The sequence below is a fragment of the Cygnus olor genome, chromosome 1 (genome assembly GCF_009769625.2).
Source record: "Cygnus olor isolate bCygOlo1 chromosome 1, bCygOlo1.pri.v2, whole genome shotgun sequence".
Lineage (NCBI taxonomy): Eukaryota > Metazoa > Chordata > Aves > Anseriformes > Anatidae > Cygnus > Cygnus olor.
The window spans coordinates 75,939,789-75,960,013 of NC_049169.1; the positions used below are offsets into that span (position 1 = coordinate 75,939,789).

The following is a 20,225-nucleotide window of genomic DNA, read 5'->3' on the forward strand; positions in this document are numbered from 1 at the left end:
TGGCATTTCTGGGTGGTGGTAGGTGCTAACATGCTTCAGGCTGTAGGTACTGAGGGGGCTCTGAGTGCACCCTTCTGATGCTGTTGTCTTTCCTCTCTTTCCCTCCTAGCAGTGTTGAAGGCACAGGGGACTGACTAGGGGGAAGGCCAGGTCCCTTTGTATTGCTATACAAGGCTTGGCCTTTTATCATCTCTGAATGAGTAGTATTCCTGTGAGGGAGAAAAGTTTTTTTTTTATTTTTTATTTTTATTGGGGAATGATGGTGGTGGATAACAGCTGATGCAGAGATCCTAAGTTTTAAATCACATTAAATATAGCTCAGCCATGTCTCCTGTTTAGATCTTCCTTAGAACCCAGGAGCAACTTTCCTTGATCGAGACTGGGGGAGGTAGGGCTCCTTTCCCACCAGCTGAGATGCTTTGGAGGGGCATGAGAAGGTTGCTTAGGATTCTCGCAGTCCTGTAGAATATTTTGGCAAGTGGGAGGAGGCTTACACTTCATGGAAGTAGAATAGTAAAACCTCTAATAAAGTAGTTCTTGTAGCTGCCAGTGCATCATACAGATGGGATTGATGTTGCTTTGTATCTAGGGATTCAAGCCACAGCTGAACATTAGCCCAAGGCTTCCTTTGGGAATGATAAGGAAGGCAGGAGGAACTGAGGCTGGCCATCTGCTCAGTTTGTTAAGGAAAAATGGCTTTCAGAGTCTACTGTCTCTCTTGATTTCTTTGTTATTAAGAACTAATACAGCCTGTGGGAATGCTTTGTTCTAGAAATGGATAATCCCAGAGTTCAGAAGAGAAGTAGTTTCAAAGAGCTGTGAGAAAACATGTGGGGGTCATAGGCAGTTTGTTATTCACTGCAGTCCTTCAGCCTCTGCATTTATTTGTTTCAGGAATTAATGGTTTTTGTACTAGCACATGCTCTCTGGTTTGTGTCCTCCTACATGGGAACTGAAGTGTTTTCTAGGAGGTATTTGGAAGAGGTTGAAGCATTTGGTCATTCATCTGGTCTTACGCAAATGATGCTCAGGTTTGATGAGACCAGAGAGTTGTTCTTATGACTTCATAATTGCAGAGATGAAGGGAAAAAGGCCCCGTTTTTGCAAAACATTTGGTTTGTCTCCTTTTTCTGCCCTTATTTATATATGCAAGATTGAACAATGTGTTGGACAGGTTAATGGAAGAGTTTTTGGAGCATTGGACACATGTAAATTTATCATTATCTGGTCATTAAGTACCAGATTTTCTGAAAAGCCCATTATGTGTTGTCTCCTATTTGAAGAACCCATGGTATGTCAGCTCTTATTTAGTTACCTCGTTTCTAGAAGCATTAAGCATCCAGCTTCTCCACTGCCTAATGAGAGCTGTTGGGTGTTAGAATAGTTTTGAGAATACAGAAATGTTTTACATTTCTGAGCAGGGAGATGAGCACTGTGGAAAGCTGAGCAGAAAATGGCTGAGAAGTTTTGCAAATTGAATTATAGGAACACATCTTCCCTCTTATCTGTGCTGAGGAGGACTGAGCAATGTTAGTAAGAGCAGACTGTCCCTGTGTGACATGTAGAGACCAGGTCAGGTGCATATAGTTTATTTTTAAATAAGCAAGGCTGCAAGTCACTGGTGTCTTGGGGATATCTGTGAAGTAGGAGGCTACTCACTGTAAGATTATTTGCCAACCTTTTAGGCAGTCCATTGTTTATACACATTCAGCTACTGCATGGTTCTCTGTACTGTTTGTGAAATATGTTATATGCTGTGCATACTTGCCCACTAAGAACAAATTGAGGATGCTGCGTAGCAATTGGCTAGGAACAATTTTAAGAAAAGGTATTAATTGCCACCTGTCTTTGGCAGTTGTTTTCCTTTCTGAATATGGTATTTTGTCACTTACCATCCATACTGTATTCCATAGCAGATTGTTGTTTACTTTTATATTTTGCTTTTAGAATTTTTGCAACCAGTAAATGACTTCTCAAGAAAGTATATTTATGTAGAAAATGAAGTGTCAAATTATCCACTATTTCGATTACTTGGGTGGTTGTTATTTTTTTTTTCCCATAATTGACTCCTCTGAAAAGTCTTTTTTTCTCCGAGAGGCCTCTGTGTTGTCAATCGTGCCAAATTGTATGAGATTATGTGCTACAGTTTTGTGACAGAAACTGATATTCATTAGGAAGTTGTGATCACTGTAATAAAAAGTAATGAAAAGGAGATGCATGGTTGTCTTTTCAGAACATGACAAGCATTCTCTTCTTTCCTCTTATTTCAGTGTCTGTCAATCTGTAGCTCCTTCAAATTACCACTTGTGTGTACAGTAATTTCACTCTTTGATTGGCAAACCTTGTGAGACTACATTCAGGCATTTCTAATTGGTTCTACTGCTTATGGAAGGTTCTTGAGAACTAACTTGTCTTGGTAGGGGGAAGAGCAGAGAGGAAGAACTGGGGAGAGGGAGGGAAAATTGCAAAAGAGAAGATTCATGGAAATTGCACTGAGCTCTTTTCCTCTGTTGGTCAAAGTCACAGCTCTGAGCACTTTTGCAGTGGTTTGCTGATGAGGTCAGTTGTTGGTTGTCCAAACTAGCTCATTCCCACAGTGCAGTGTCTATTCTCTCCCTCTTTTCAGGTATGTATAAGCGTGACCTTACATTACAGAAGTGTAATTACAAGTGTGACCTCGACCTTAAGGAAGTCAGCAAACGAGGGAGGTCAGCAGGATGAGGGTGGCAACATGATATAAAGGCACAGTTCAGACTTCTCACTTCATCTCTAGCAAAGTACACACAAAAGTAATCAGGGTTCACAACTATTTTGCTCTGTGTTCATTTTAGCTTGGTTAACTAGATGAGGCAGTAAGTTAATTTTTCTTTGGACATTGGTATGCAGGAAGCACTCTGGAGCTGGAACTGAGATCAGAGCTCTGTTGTTTTAGTCATACATACTGAGAACTTAAATCTCTTTTGTTGAACCAACATATTTTGTATTGCATTGTTGCAGGCTTATCTGACATGCAGTCAGTCACTTGTTAAGCCACACTAACCTTTCTGTATGTGTTACCTTAGAGACTCATACTCTTTCCTGCTGAGATAACTGTATTAAAGCCAAGAGAACACAAAAGTATGTCAAGAAGGAACAAGTCACTAGTGAGAGTGCTGCTGGCCCGTGATGTTTGCGAGTGATAGATTTAAATCCATGCCTGACGTGATCTAGACTTCCAAGGCAGGACAGATGCACTGAGTGACATGAATGCTGATCTACTGGGGGAACTTTTGGAAGAGAAGCTGTTGCCCACTCTTTATGTACATGAATAATCCTCATGGCTTCTTTCAAATAATAGAGCAATTCCTCCCATTGTGGAGATATAGTCAGCTGCCTCATTTCCATGTGCAAATGTGCTGGTTGACTGCTGTCTACTTTAAGAGATGGCTACATTTCATCAGGACACTACAAAACATAGTTGTTGAGTGTCTTGAAAAGTATGATGAATCGTTCCAGTTGACATATTATTTGCACCCTGGGAATGTTCTTCCCAAGCCTGTTAATTAAAAATAATAATTGTCAGTATCATATAGTTGCTAGAAATTTTTCCAAGGTGGATTTACCCATAATGCCTTGTATCACTGATATTGACAGAAATAAAGCAATATGGAGTCACTACCACCCACTTCAGCTGTAAATACTAAACTGGATTAAGTACACTTTTCTCTCACTAAAATCCTTTCCTATGCATTAATGAAATACAATTTGAAATGGCAGTGTTAGTAAGTACCACCTTAACCCTCCTTTGCTTTTCTGCCTTTAGCTGTTTAGATCAGTCACTAGAGGTCAATAGTCATGGGGTGTGGTGGACAGAGGTTTTATCCTTGTTACAGATTCTCTTATAAAGCTCCTTCACAGCTACCACTCACTGGTTTGTACCATCTTTTACCATTGATGTTCTGCTGATACAGGGAAAAGGCAGCAGTTGTCTCATTTCTTTTTATTTCCTGAATGATTTAATAGGCTTCCTAGTCCCGTTAGCTGGGTACATCCCAGTCTTCATTGTATCGGACCTCTTGGTGTCCATTTTAAAGATGGAGAGAGAGAGTATTCTCCTCATTTATGGAGGTGGTCCTGAAATGCAGGGAGACTGACTAATTTCTTTGTCACAGAGGGAGCTGAATCCCATCACAAGGTTTCCTATTTCCTCTGGTGCCTGTTCAGCACCCCAGTGATGGTTGTCAAATATGCAGGATGTATGTTCCAGGCAAATCCCAGCTTGCTTTCTTCAAGAGCATGAGCTCTGCTGAGGATATTGAGGAGAGAGCAGTGATTATTCCCCACCCTATAGAGAGAGGGAGACATGGACCATAGTGATAATGAGTAAATGTGATGACTGGGTCTTGGGACTGGGCTTGAGCAGGACTTGTGGAAGAATCAGTATCAATGCCTATCATCTGTGTTGCCTGTAAATTTCTTCCATCAGTGAGGTTTGTATGAATCCTTGTCCAAAAAGACATTACCTTTTATAAATGATTTGGATGTAGGACTAGAAGGTGTTTTGAGCAAATTTGCTGATGACACTAAACTTGGAAGAGTTGTTGGCTCTGTTGAGGGTGGAAAGGCCTTGCAGAGAGGTCTGGACAGACTGGAGAGCTGGGCGATCACCAACTGCATGAAGTTTAACAAAAGCAAGTGTTGGGTCCAGCACCTGGGACAGGGCAACCCTGGCTATACATACAGACTGGGCGACGAGACGCTGGAGAGCAGCCCTGCAGAGAGGGATCTGGGGGTTGTGGTTGACAGCAAGTTGAATATGAGCCAGCAGTGTGCCCTGGCAGCCAGGAGGGCCAACCGTATCCTGGGATGCATCAAGCATGGCATTGGCATTGCTAGTCGGTCGAGGGAAGTGATTGTCCTGCTCTACTCTGCGCTGGTGCGGCCTCACCTCAAGTACTGTGTGCAGTTCTGGGCACCACAGTACAAAAAGGACATTAAACTGTTGGAGAGTGTCCAGAGGAGGGCTACGAAGATGGTGAAGGGCCTAGAGGGTAAGACATATGAGGAGCGGCTGAGGTCACTTGGCCTGTTCAGCCTGGAGAAGATGAGGCTGAGGGGAGACCTCATCACGGTCTACAACTTCCTCACGAGGGGGAGTGGAGAGGCAGATGATCTATTCTCTGTTATCACCAGTGACAGGACCCGTGGGAACAGTGTCAAGCTGAGGCACGGGAAGTTTAGGCTAGACATCAGGAAGAGGTTCTTCACCGAAAGGGTGGTTGCACACTGGAACAGGCTCCCCAGGGAAGTAGTCACTGCACCAAGCCTGTCTGAATTTAAGAAGTGATTGGACTGTGCACTTAGTCACATGGTCTAAACTTTTGGGCAGACCTGTGCGGTGCCAGGAGTTGGACTTGATGATCCTTACGGGTCCCTTCCAACTCGGGATATTCTATGATTCTATGATTTTTTGCTAACTTTACACTGAGTTGACTTCAGTCTTGAAAAGCGGGCACGAGCTTCTTAAGATAACGCAAAATTCTTATAGATCATTTGGGACAAACTGCAGTTTTGTCTAGTTTTCTAGAAGAGTATCTTCTGGACTTGTCTTCAAATTTAGTGGTTTAATTATCAACTGCTAAACCCCGTTGACTCAAGCTGTTTTATAAAGAATTCCCAAGCTTTCTGGATAGCATTGCCTCTATTTATATGCAGTTCTGCACAGCTGTGGTGAAAGGGATTTTGAAATCTCTGTTGTGAGTGAGAGGATGGTGTCTTCCCATCTGAGATTTAAAGCAAGGTTATTACAGGCTCTGAAGGAGCTGCACAACCCATAGATCTTGCTGTGTTCAAATGGGCTTATCAGTCAGCATCAAGGACAGGATGATTTGAATGAGATCATTTGTATCATAGTTTGGAGATGAAGAAGGTAGAAAAAGTCAGTTTAACCAGAGCCAGTATAAGGATTAAAGGTTCTCCGCTTAGTAATCTAGCTTTACATGGATGTAATGAATAACGCTCGATGCAAATTCATGTTTAGAACACTGGGAGAAATGGTGTGGAAGAAGAAAGAGAGATTCACAGGATGTTATTCCACAGCTGTTTTGTTTGATTTGAAAGGTAAACGCACAATGTTCATTTTGCAGCAGGAAGGATATTTTGATTTACTTATATTTGCTTTATGCTGTTGTAAGCAGTTACAAGAACTTTCTGTGCTTGCCTAATGTGAGGATTTAGCCCTTAATTTGACTTGTAACTTTTGTTTCCTAACATCATGCAAAGCCAGAAATACATCTTTTCCTTTTGTAGGGACTTCAGGTATTTTTTTCAAAAGACCAATTCACACTGATTGCACACCAGACTGGATGCTGAATGGGACCTCAAACATGACACTAATCTGCCTCATTTACTTTGAAAAAGCAAATTCTCTGTATGTTTCCTTTTAAAGTCAGGGTTAAAGGCATCCTCTTTCCCTGCATGCAGTACTTGAGCTCTGCGGATTGAAGAAAGAAGAGCATAAGAGGAGGATATTGCTAACAAAATAAAATATAGCTTTGGCTTTTTACAGCAGATTATCTAGGAAGAGCATTTCTGCAATGTGAGTAAAATTTGGCGGTTGCATGGTGATTAAAACGTACAACAGACATACAAGAACAATTCAGGTTTACCTCAACAAAGCTACATCTCCATTCTCTGTTTGCTTTTGGTGTAGTCTAGGTCTTGGCACTGTTTCTGCAAAGAGATGCTGTCATTCGCTTCCTTTTCTCCATTCGTTCAGATCTGTGCTTTGCAAGAAAGAAAACTAATCCATGTAGGTAGGTAGCATGATATTCTCATTCATGCTTCTCCCTGCCTTTGCAAGAAGACAGTCATTGATTCCTTGGGATGCTTTTCCTATTGAAATTCACTATAGGGAAAGAGCAGTATAACCTATAGCAACAAATGGTATCTCTTGGTTGAGTTTGCTGAACTGGCATCATCGATAGGTACCTTGCAACTAGACTGAACTAAAGGTTTTTTCCAAATGAGTGTAAATTCATTTTTTTTCTATGTATAGCTTACAAAGGGTACTGTCATTACAGATAATAGTTTAACTTTCAGGACAACCTTCAGTACCTAACCATCTCTTGGGACTTTTTTGAAGGGTATGGTTACATAAGTGGGAGTGAATGGGGAAAGAATCTCAACTCTCTCTTCTCCTAAATGAGTTCATGTAAGTTGGGACATCGAGGTGCTCAAGCAAGTCCAGAGAAGGGCAATGAAGCTGGTGAGGGGTCTGGAGAACAAGTCTTACGAGGAGCGGCTGAGGGAGCTGGGGTTGTTTAGCCTGGAGAAGAGGAGGCTCAGGGGAGACCTTATCGCTCTCTACAGGTACCTTAAAGAAGGCTGTAGCGAGGTGGGGGTTGGTCTATTCTCCCACGTGGCTGGTGACAGGACGAGGGGGAATGGGCTCAAGTTGCGCCAGGGGAGGTTTAGGTTGGATATTAGGAAGAACTTCTTTACTGAAAGGGTTGTTAGGCAGTGGAATGGGCTGCCTAGGGAAGTGGTTAAGTCACCATCCCTGGAGGTCTTTAAAAGAGGTTTAGATGTAGAGCTTAGTGATATGGTTTAGTGGAGGACTTGTTAGTGTTAGATCAGAGGTTGGACTAGGTGATCTTGGAGGTCTCTTCCAACCTAGATGATTCTGTGATTCTGTGAAGTTGAGGGAATGACTGTTCTGTGAGACAAATAATTATTTCTCATTTCTGTTATTCAATTATTAAAACAAACAAACCAACATCCAAAACCTCAGAATCCAACCTCACGCATGTAAGTACAGAGACATAAAGCACACATGTAAATGTATATGGATTTGCAAACTGTCCAGGTGGTCAGTGTGTATAATGGGATTAATCATATTTATCATGAGCTTCAGCAAGCCTAAGCATGCATAGGCATGTTTCCTATTCAGCTTGTTATGTAGAGATACATGTATACATACACCCAGCAGCGGCTCCAGACTTTGTTGAGATGCTTCTGCCCTATTCGTTACTCATTCACATACAGTAGAAGGCCAGCAACTCTGGGAAGATGCATCAGTCTTTCTCCGGGTAGTTGTTTTAGTTGTCTTTGGATTGTGGACTGTCATCTGGACCATGTACAGAGATTAATCAGTCTTTCACAGCCTCAAATCTCTACTCTCTGTTAGAGTGACATATATGAAACTTGAGCTTTTGCAGTGCCAAAAGCATCTTTACCATCAAGCGTTTTTCTATGGTCAGTCATTATTAAGGGGAAGACATCAGTCGGATTAGGCATGGAAAATTAACTCCTCCTATGTATCTGCAAAGCAAGGTCGTAAATTACAGCAGTGGAAGATATAAATGAAATATCAATAAATGTTCTCTGTAAAAAAAAAAAGTTTTCTAACAATAAACATAGTCAAGAAGTGGAATAGCTCGTTTAGGAATGCCGTAAAAGGTGAGATATTTATCAATTAAATATTCTTAAAAACGGGTTAAACAATCCTCTTTCAGAAGTTGTCTTAGATATAAATAATGTGCCTTTAGATGAAGGATTGAATTACGTGAACTACTGAGATTCCTTTTGCTTTACTTTTTATGATTTCTTGAACATACTAACAGAGCTGTAGAAAGCTTTTGGTATCTTTTCCTTCTGTTGACCTTGTAAGCAATGATTCCCTGGAAAATCAGTGAAGAAAATTTTCACAAAACCATTGGGTAATTTGAGTGAATCCATTCTCCTGATTTTTGATGAGGAATTGAGGACTTCTTTTTCAATAGGCCAATTAAGGCTGTTAAGGCATTTGACAACACGGTTGTATGTGTCGTATATATCTTTGCAAGAAAGCTTCACTGATGGTAAATGTATATGTATGTGTTTAATACATAGGAAACAATGTTATGAGGACCATCCATGGTGTAGGAGAGATGATGACCCAAATGGTACTGAGCAGAGGATCTATATTTCCCCTCAGTGCCCCTGATGTACAGCCAAGCATTCACCCAAGCAAGCAAGCCAGCACCTCAGAGAGTGAAGACGTGATTGTAATGGACACCAAATTGAAAATCATTGAGATTTTGCAGGTAATAATGATTGATGGAGTGTTAAATGGCAATTCTTTCACATTTATTTATTCACGTAGTGGCAGGTTCTGTTACCTGCATTCTTGCTGTTTACTGATCTATTGATTGAGTAAATAATGCTTTGATATGAGGAAGAAAACTTCTCTGTGTGAACTGTGGTACAGTTGTGGTCCTCACTGTGTTACATTTAACTTCTGAAGGATCTAGGTGCTGTAGAAACTCTATCATTATAAATGTGAAGAGGCAGAACTTGTACATTAAGCTACCTCTCTGATGTTTTCTAAAGACAGTGTTCCTGTTCCAGTCTCATTACCACTCATTTTACATTGTGGTAGCTTATTTGGCTTTAGTATTGACTCTACCTTTGCAGTAGTTTGGTGAAGGGCAGAATTGGACATAGACCCACTGAAGTCAGGCAAGACCACACAATTTTGAAGTCCTTTTCAGATTTCCACTGTTAGCAGCCCAGACTATTCTCCTAGTTGAACTGACAAGCTGAATGGCACTAGTGTGCCTCCTTAGATAGAATTTTCACTTTGTGCTATTAGTAAGTAAAGTGGCACACATATGTTCTGTATATCAAATCCCAGTTCCTGCAATACTTATGCACTGATGGAATTTTTCAGTGTTTTGTTTAAGTTCTGCTCATCTGTCGGTACCCTTTTCACTTTTGAAGGATTCCATTTGTTCCGAATGCTTATAAATTATTTAGATTACCTTAATTACTTGTCATCTGAAAGGCTATCAGTTGTTAGATTATCCTCAATACTGCATACGTTACTTTCAGAGCTGCTTTAGTTTAAGGCTTATGGGGGAGAAAGAAGTGTTCTGAAGTGATATCACCTAATGAATACCATTCATGTGTATTGTTTCTCATTTTCATTTGACTTGGTGACTGTATGTATTTCTCTCCATGCTGTCATGCTCTACTGGTTGATACACAGATGAATGATTCCAGGACACCAACCTCTTCCTGAGCATTCTCTGTCTGCTCAGTGGAAAGAGAATCACATTTTGTTTCAGCCTTTCATCTTTCAGAGCATATTCAGTGCAAGAGCACCCAGGACTGGAGAGTAATCCTGTGTTGTTGCTTTATCAGTGGTTTGTTAGTTATGGTTTAGTTACGTAGTCAAATTACTGCAGATTAGCAAGTTGTCATGGCGGGTGAACCCAGGTATATATGCTTATATATGATCTTAGTTCACAAGTAATGCAGAGTAATTCAGTTTCATTTAAAATGCAATGAAGAAGGATTAACTTAAATCATGTTACCTTTCATTATTGCACTATTACCCTAAAAGGCAAGTAAGAATATTTTAGATTTATTGTATTGTCATGCATAGCTAGTAAAATGGTGATTAAAACTATTCTATTTTAAGAAATATTTCAGTTTATAGTAACTGGATTCTCAATATATCCTCTTATTCCTTTAAGTAAGGGTGTATTTTACTTAACAGTTTCTATTCTGCTATCAGCCAGAATTAAACAGATGGCCTGATAGACTTAGTTGACTACATGTGGACTGGAGAAATGTGTATTTTTAAAAATCTCGCTTCTACAATGGCAGGGTAACTTGATTGTGGAATCAAAATAAACCTGCCTTTTTCCTCTTTTGTTAGAAGATTTTAAAGAAAATACGTTGTTTATTAAACTGACATTTTATTTGCTTTTAGATGGCATAGTCTAGTTACCCTAGTGAAATCTTATGACAGTACTCTGGGTCTGGGAGGTTGTATGATTTTAGTTAGAGATCAAAGAAACAGGTTGCCACCACTTGCTTAGTCATCACTTGCCACCTGAGTCTTGGTAACTTAATGTACATGATTTCATCCCCACTGCAAGTGAAACATGTTAAATAATTGTAAACCTCTTCATTGTATGCTTACATTTACTGTGGGCAAGGAGCATGTACATGGGAAGTACTGAAGCTCAGTAGATGGGCAGTCAGTTGATGAAGTGTAGGATGTGTACCTCTCAGTCCTTCAGTTGGTACTAATGTCTATAGCCAGGTTATTTTCCTCCCTTTTCTGATGTAAAAGCAGCACTTACAGGTTTGATTTAGGATTTTTCCTGTATGAGTTTCAGATTTCACAGCTGAAGACACCAATAATTAAAAGAATCTGTCAGGCATCTGAGTGGGTGATCCTTGAGCTTGTCATCTTTACTCTCAACCCCACACCACTTCTTATTACTATTGCTTATTAGAAGCCTGGCTGAAATATGAAATAATCTGTTTCAACGTGGGCTTGGATGTACTGTTCTGGCTCGTAGGCAGCATGGACAAGGCAGTGTGCTGGAGCCTCAGGACAAATAAGTCTGCTGCTTAGTATTCAGCAGACGACAGGGAAGTGTTCAATACATCCCAGGGTGGTGGGAAGGAAAAAAGAAATCACAGCAAGCTGAAACAAATGTAGTGGATTTGTATTTCATAGTGGACATATTTAAAATAATCATATATCCCTGTACATTCCACCACAAAAACAAAAAAAACCTAACCCATGTTATTACTTGGGAGAAGAAAAGTCTTATTTTTAAATTTCTTCTTGTAGTTTATTCTCAGTGTTAGACTGGACTATAGAATATCCTACATGCTGTCTATCTATAAGAGAGAGTTTGGGGAAAACAATGAAAATGTCGATAGCTCTACAACGTCTCCATCTGACACACCAGGAATTCCCTCAGGTAAATGTTGCTATTGTGTTATAAAGTAAAAAGTTACAAAGTAAAATAATTATGTGTAGAGTATTACATTGTTACAGATACTTTAGCAAGCAGTAAACTCAGCTACACCAGAAGATGCATGTCACTTGAATTTGAAAAGCTTGTGAGAAAATGAAAATCGTAAGGAATTCCACAAAAAAGATGCTTGCTGGTCTATCATCCTCAAACTAAAATGTGATTCCTTTCTCCCATTGTGGCAATTTATTCTCTCATTTGTACTCTCCCCAAAACACTGGAAAATGACAAACATTTTGGACAAAATGGTTGTGAGTGGATGAGGACTGCTTTAACTGAGGTGAATGTGGCATTGGAATGGCTTGGCTTTTCAGAGAGTGTTTTTGTGCATGCAGAGGTGCTTGAAAGACTGACAGCTGTATGTGTGATGAGCTACAGGTAGGGGAGAATTTAATTGGAGGTGCTGTGCAGCAATGGGGTCGTTAAAGAATATCGAAGTCTTAAGTAGTAAGGTATATTAAAGTTATTGTAAAGCAGAATAATGGTGTGGTAAATGATATGGCTTATGATAAATATTCTGAAGTTCATGTATCTCATTTTGCTGCTTTATGGAGTTTGTCTGGTCTAACAAAAATGTAAAAGTTTTATATTCTGTCATTTGTGATAAAGCACCATGTAGCTCTAGTGCATCACTAGAATTTGGCTCTTCCTCAGTAGTAGTAAAACACAATTTAACCCTGCCCTCTGTCCTATTTCCTTCCACCTGTTCTATCCCTTCTGTTTTTCCCTTGAATATACAGAGTTTTGCTTAGCTGAGGAATGCAGTAAGACCTTCACTTTATAATATCCACTTTAAAGACAGAGTTCCTTTTCACTGTGCAGATTATACAATGATCAGTATGTTAAAAAATAAAATAAAATGTTATTTTGATTGTTTTCCAGCAATTGTTCCTGACATAGATGAGATTGCAGCTCAGGCTGAAACCATGTTTGCTGGCAGGTATATTCTCTGAAGTTTTACTTCTCTATATTCATCTCTTTGTTCACCTTGATAATTATCATGGACAATGTCTCTTTATTCTATATGTGTTTTCATACCTGTTTCTCTTCCTTTGGCGGCTACTTATTACATAACCTACTTGTAGACAGAAATGTGCCAGAAGAGACCTGGATTTCAAACAAGCAAACAGCCCAGTGCATATGAATGGTTGACAGACTGCGATGATCACCCTCTTGATCGTCTATAGTTGTAAGACAGTAGAAAGTTTTGCCTTGTTCCCAAAGGCAGCTAGGGAATGGTGTACAGGTGTATTGGGCTAAAACACACTATTTATTTCCCTCTACAATGTCTCATATGGGTGCTTTTAAAGAAAGACCATTTTCTGGTGTACCTTATGACTGTCATCCCATATTTCTTGGATCTGGAGGTTACTGTTGACCCTCACTATTTCTTATTGATCACATGACCTGTTGTCATTGCACCCTGTCCTTGACATTACTAAGAATGTAATGCCAACAGTAATCTATTTCATGACTCCACAGATCAACTGTGGACCCACTTGCCATGATCTTCTGGACCGCCAGAGGCCTGTAGATCACAAGTTATGCTTGCAGAGTCCTGGAAGTGGTTTTAGCTATGCTGTGAACAACAGCAACAAAAAAAAAAAAGCACAGAAAATATCCACATTGGAGAGTTACTACCATTATCACTATATTGGTTTACTTTGCTGGTACAATTTTATAATCATACCAGTAAAAATGATTCCCATTTAGACAAAGCCTTGGACTTTAAAGTTTTTCCTGGAACTAGGAAGAAAGATCCGCACGATGGAATTTCTGATCTTTCCTCTCTGTCCCTTATGCGTTCTCAATCTTTACCAGCGAGAGCAATGCCTCCAGTCCTCTTCCTGAACTCCCATAATGTAAAACAACACATAGCCCCTGGCATCTGCATCTTTAAAATGAACAGAGAGACTGAATGTTTTTTTGGAAACATTATTTCTGCTTTGATATGTTATGTGTAAATCTGCTTTCTGTTGCTCCAGATTGTAAAAGCTATTCCAGAAATATGATGCTTTTGGCAATTCCTACAATATTTTAGTTTATTTTTTTTTGAATGACATTTTAATAGCAGCTGAAAAGGGAAGGAGTGAAAAGGATAGGGCCAAATTAATCTCTGATAAAATGCTGTTGCCTTCAGTTAGTTTGGACTGTGAACGAGCTTGGCACAATTTATCTGCAACATAAACAAATGTTTTTGCAATATGGATTTTAATCACAATATTTGACACATTTTATACATATTTACTTTAATTCCATTTTGTCCATTCTACTACAAGATTGCCAAAACAACATCCAACCATACGATTGAAGTCCTTATAAAAAACGTTAAAGGGGTGTTTATAATTTACATCCCACAGCATATTAGATTTGATTTTAAGAGCTCTGTCAAATAAAGATTGTGTGTGCAGGCATATTTATGTCAAAAGCTTTTACTTACTTTATTTGGTCTTTTTTTCCCCTATTTCTGTTGTAGAAAAGAAAAAAACGCGGTTCAACTTGATGATGAAGGGGGCAGAACTTTTTTACGGGTCCTCATTCACCTTATCATGCACGACTACCCTCCTTTGCTCTCAGGTGCTCTGCATCTGCTCTTTAAGCACTTCAGCCAGAGAGCAGAAGTTCTGCAAGCATTTAAACAGGTATAGATGGGCATAGTATTATTTCAGGGAACTGTGAGGAAAGTATTTCCAAAGGCTGCTTTTCTTACCTGAATTGCTGTTTGTAGCTTGATAATGCTAAAAGAACTTTTCTTAAAAGTCCCAAATAAGCAGAGATTTTCTTGTTGTTGTTAGAGTTGAATATATGTGCTGGTGTATATTCTAGTTGTGCACCCACTACTGAAAATGTATGTCCATGGTAACGTCTGGGACGCACGTATCCCACAGTGAGACTTATTGTAGTGATCCCTCAGAGACTGAGGTAGTAGCTTGTGTTCTGCAAACCGTTTACCCATGTCAGCAACAAGACTTTCCTGTCTTCAGGACTACCTAAGCTGTGTGTGAAACTGTTGTTATACATGCGATGTTTTCAATTTTAGTTCTAATTCAGGCGTCCTTGCATTGTGCATGATACAGACATGCCCAAATAACAGAAAGCGAGTAATACAGCCAAGCCCGTTTTCAGCTTTTACTCTTTCTGCTTGATACCATTGCATGTGCGTACTCCATGTGTCAGGGGATTAGTACTGGGAAATCTGATGTCATGGGGCTAGATGACAGACACATTTCTGTTATGTAACCCTATAACATATGTTGTTAAGACCATCTGATGCTTATTTCAGGAGTTTGCTAGCATGTTGTCTTATTGTTATGTAAGATGTGGAGGTTTCTCCTTTTTAAAAACAGATGAATGATAAAGACCTGGAAAGCTTTTGTTTAATGTTTTTTTTTTTTTGCAATGTAGCATAATGGCCTCCCACCTGGATGTTAAAGTTAGGCCTTGCTGGTTAGGTGCATAAATAGCTTTTATTATGAGGTAAGTTTGAGAAGCTTTACATGTTTTCATATAGGAAGGAGAAGGCTGATTGGCAAATACACAGAAAAGACTACAGAGAACATGAAATATGAATATTTGTGGATGGGCAGCATTCGTAAATTCTGCAAAATAATGAATTGTACTAGACTAAGAGAAAATGATGAAAACTTAATGTTACAAAATAGTGAATATTTGCCTGCAAGTAGTGATTTTTTTCTTTAATTTCCCTGTCAGTGTTTCTATCTGCCATGTGACTATATACTTTTAAATAAGTGTGATTTCTTAATAGTGCCTATTGATTTATTGTACAGATTGTTGTTATTTTGTTGGTACATTATCTTAATTAATAATCTTGGGAGAGCAAAGACCATTAGAAAGAAAGGAAATGTGTAAATCGTGCTAAATCAAGAACTAGAAGTAATGAAAAGAAAGAACAGATAATTTCAGCAGTACAAAAAATGAAAGTGAGATAAAGAGGCATCCACTCAGATGGCAGGAAACTGTCTGAACCTGAACATCAGTTTGTAAGCTATTCAAACAAATTTTTCTGATCTGCTCTAACAGTGTTAAAGGTACGATATTTATCAGTATTTGATTATGGTGATGTAGGTGATCACTGAAGTTGCTGACCATTCTCACTTTTCTCTGGATGTCCTGATTCCTTGTCATATCATCTTTTTTTTTTTTTTTCCTTTTCTTGTGAAGTACCATGCTGATGGGATAAGCTATTTCTAATTGTGTTGTTTTAATACCATGAGGATCATAATCATAGCATCAGAGCTAACTCTGCTGAGAGCTCAGGGTCTTGTATATATTTACTTGTGCTGAAAATGTTTTGCAGCTTATTAAAGAAGGAAGGAGAATGCTGTGAGTGTTATAGCTATCCTGCTTTGGGCAGCCACAGCTCTGTTAAAGGTTTTTAGTGAATGGAGGCTAAAAAGACTGTTTGTGCCATGTTTCAGTTTCGTAGGGAAGGTTGCAAAAAACATCTGAAAAGAGGGACTTAAAATGGAAACTGGCAAGCAAATTTCCCAGGTGTAAGTGCTGGTGCTAGTGCTATAATAGCTTTACAATTTACTGTATTTCCAGGTTCAGTTGCTGGTGTCTAATCAAGATGTTGATAACTACAAGCAAATCAAGGCTGATCTTGATCAGCTACGTCTGACTGTAGAAAAATCAGAACTGTGGGTTGAAAAAAACAGTACTTATGAGAGTGGAGATGTGGGCGATAATCAGACCAAAGGGGGAGAAGAGCCAATAGAGGTGAGTTTAAAGCCTTTGCTGCTAGAATTGTTTTGATATGAATGTATAGTTTGATGAACAACTGCAAACTGGTGATCTGGTTAATCAAAATAGCAAAAGCAAGAACAATTAGTATTCTGGCTGAGCTTTAGGATTAGACAGAATAGAAGATAAAACTTCTTTCACCAGTGTGGTGAAAGTTCTCTCCTGCTCTTTTCAGTAACTGCGTTCTTATGTTACAGAGCTGTCTTCCTTAATGTCTCGCAAGCAAGACATAGTATATGGCATCACACTGTAACCATGGAAGTCATCTAGGGATCACGTGTTGGCTGTTGTGTTGACTTGCTTGAAGAAAGAATAGGCAATATTTGTTTCTGCAGCTAGGAAAGACAAGCACAATCAAGCCCGCGTTTTTCAAACATCATGAGTAAGCCTGTTCTCCACCAAACATAAAATTGACCTAAGAATATTGAGATTTTTGAAGTGAGCAACTTTTTCCTTCAGTTTCCCAGACTCTTTGGGAATATTGTGATTTTTTAGAGACTTTTGAACTTGAAACTTGAGTTTGGAACCCTGAAGATCAGATGTTAGTTAATTTTTTTTTTTTTTTCAATGAAAGCTGAGGTCCTCATGTAATTGCCTAACTCCTGTGTGAGTTTATGAGAAAATGCAGAGTTTTGCAAGAGTTGCTGTGGTTGAGGTTTGTGACAAAATGGTCGATAATGAAGGCTTTCCCACCACCGTTTATTACCAATCTTCCATTTTCATCAGAGGAAGTGGGGAGAGATGAAGTGCGAATTCTGACAGAGCACTTTCCTTATTTTCTTCTGTGGCAAGATTCTCCTGCACAGGGCGAGAAAGTAGGAAGCCAAGTGGAGATGATACAGCATTGTGAAGCCATTGTGGGAGAAGCCATTGTGCATTGTGGGAGAGTAGGAGCTATTGAGAAGACAGAGGATGTTTACAGATGTCTAGAAGATACTCTATGCCTTTCAGATGGGAAAGTAGATTTTTTGTGGCTTTATAAGGGGAAAATCCAACCCCTCAAAGGAGAATACAAGTTTCTTGGGACAGTATAGGTCCTCGTCTTTCTCTGATATAAATTAACTAAATCTAGTGGTGGTGGAATGGGAGAGGAATACAGATTCCACGAGCATAAGTATGTGCGATTTCTTACTTTCCTCAAGCTTAGCTCTAGTAGGAAAGAAGATGGTCCTTTATGCATTTAATGAATGGAAAAGGAAATGGGACGACAGGATACAGAATTGGATATTACAAGTTTTTTTAGCAATAATGTATTTTTGAAATGTAATAAGATCCTTTTACTCCTACAGATAGCCCCGATGGCAAAGAAACTGCATGACGGGGTGACAAAACAATGTGCTTGAGACAGAAGCATCTCTAAGTGGAATGTTTTGATTTTTTTTCCTCATGAGGCATTAGTGGATCTGTATGGATTAGCAGTGCTTCAGCAGATACACAATATTATCTCTGACAGATCTGTGAGTGGATAGTATCAGAACAGTAATAGGTAGTCTGCACAACTGGTTAGATCATCTGGTGGTAATTCCATGAGGGCTGCACCAGTTTACAGTAGCTCAGAATCTTGTCCATTATTTTTTCCCTGTTAAATTATTCTTAAATTGGCAGGAAATATTTTTACCTGGCAATACTATAGTGAATTTACTCTTTGTTATTTTAAGTCTGATTTAGGAGGTGAGGTGCTGGTCATAATCTACAACGTATGGAGCAGGTGACTAGCTGCAAGCAGATAAATATCCCTGTGAGATCCCATGCTTTTTTGGAATGGGTCCTGAGTATTTGGTACGGATCTGGATGAACATCTAGGTCCTTATTTTATCTCAAACAATGTTGAAGTGTGCACAAGGGCTTAAATTACATTCTAGGACAGTTGTATGTTAAGCCCACATTTCTGTCCTCATATTGCAAGATTGGCGTAAGGATTTTTAAAAAAAATCATATATATTAATGTTTTTTTTTTCCCCCTTGGGCTTTTGAATCTTTTTGGGTCATTTTTTGGGTCAAGGGCTAGAGACTTGTGTTTTTGTTTTGTTTTGTTTTTTTAAATACAGTCACATGACTCCAGAAGTTTTAGAACAGTGGCCCTGTTCTTCTAAATAAAGTATCCATAACACAAGATTTTACAGCCATGCAAGATCATTTTGGTAGGAAGTGGAGACCAGAATTACAGGAAAGAGTGTTAGGACTTAGGTCAGACATGAATTAGACACTGCATAGCATTAGGAAGAAATGCTGAAATTGATCCCACATAACTGAGCCTTGCTTTGTAAAGGAAAAGTAGATAAAGCCCGTTTGCATGGGTGTCTCTAGTAAGGGTGTTAAGAGTCTATGCATACCCTGGACTACACAAAGTGTGGTCTTTACTGTCCAGTCACTGGAGGATGCGTTGGTGGTGTAGCACCAGAAACATAGATCTGAGGAGGAGAAATATACACTCTCAGTAAAAGAACTCAAAGGTGAAACTGGAATACAGTCCAGTGAAACTTAACAGAACTTCTCATCTTCAAAATCTGATAAGAAAGTTTAAAGAGGTTTCAAATGGTATAAACTTTCAGCACCCTCAAGTGTTTAGTGTTCCTTACTCTTCTCCTGTGCTGGTCTTTGGTAGATTGCCTTGCTTGTGGAAGTGTTTTAGACAAACATCTCCTGAAGCAACATACATTGGTTGAGATTTTGAACTGAAGCCTGCGAATGCTCCTCACTCCCCTGTTAAATAAATATAGCCCATGGAGGGCAAAACTGTGCTGCCATGATGCAGATTAGTGCCTCGCATAGCCATCGTGCTGAATTGAATGAGACTATGTCAGCAGTGGGGAACTACTCAGACTAAATGCTAGAACCTGGGCCTCTGTTTGGGGGCTGTTAAAACAAAACAACCTTAAAACTGGTGCAGAGTGATATCCTGGTTGCCTGTGAACTTTATGAATAAAGAAAGTATTTCTTTTTCAGAAAATCCCATATCCTAAAGGTGGAGGAGAGAGATTCTCAGAAGAGAACCTTTCTCAGTGACTTAAGCTCTATGACTTCCTGTCCCCTGTGGAAAAGCATGACAGAGAATGTCTATCACAGGGCGTAACAAGGCAAGATACGCAACTGAGTGTCTCTGGTATCCCAGTGGTGTGATTATCTCTTGATAACTAAGCCCCTGGAATACTATTACTGGTTCAATAAACAGGTTTTTATTTTGTTAGGAAAAAGGGATGGATTCAGCAGTTTAATGCTGATCAGCATTTCCACATAAGACGTATAGTTCACATGGATTATAAAACTACTTTGATTGAGGAAGAAGGCTGATAAAAGTAACAGGTAGATTAATCTTGGTTAACCCACAGTCCCAGAACAGAAAAGAGTGGTTAATTATAGCAAAGAGTCTGAAATATCTTCCAAAGTATTGATTCAAACAGCTAGAGAGAAGGCAGCATGCATACTAACAACCTAAACAAATAAAAATCCACTGTTGTTGCATAGATCAACATGACCATGCTGAACAGCAGTGCTGACACTGTTATAAACAGTTTCCATGGCCAAGTGGGTCAGCTGTTCTTGCCTAGCTGGAAATTTAGACCAGATGGAATTTATAGAACTCCTAATCTTCACAATCAACTAAGAAAGTCCAGAGAGGGGTTTCAGGTGACAAAAACATTCAGATTGGTGTGCACATGT

At 39.4% G+C, this 20,225-nt stretch overlaps 1 protein-coding gene across 5 annotated transcripts in view; it reads left to right on the forward strand.

The window, feature by feature from the left end:
• Nucleotides 1-20,225, forward strand: part of ITPR2 (inositol 1,4,5-trisphosphate receptor type 2) — a 268,838-nt gene that overhangs the window by 97,994 nt on the left and 150,619 nt on the right. For all 5 annotated transcript variants that reach the window (XR_005816274.1, XM_040545169.1, XM_040545170.1 and 2 more), the window contains 5 exons: nt 8,872-9,065; nt 11,615-11,747; nt 12,684-12,741; nt 14,278-14,443; nt 16,368-16,541. Coding sequence is in view for 4 of the 5 variants with exons in the window: in XM_040545169.1 (XP_040401103.1) it covers nt 8,872-9,065; nt 11,615-11,747; nt 12,684-12,741; nt 14,278-14,443; nt 16,368-16,541 (725 nt within the window). In the remaining variant the exon portion in view is untranslated. The remainder of the gene's footprint in view (nt 1-8,871; nt 9,066-11,614; nt 11,748-12,683; nt 12,742-14,277; nt 14,444-16,367; nt 16,542-20,225) is intronic.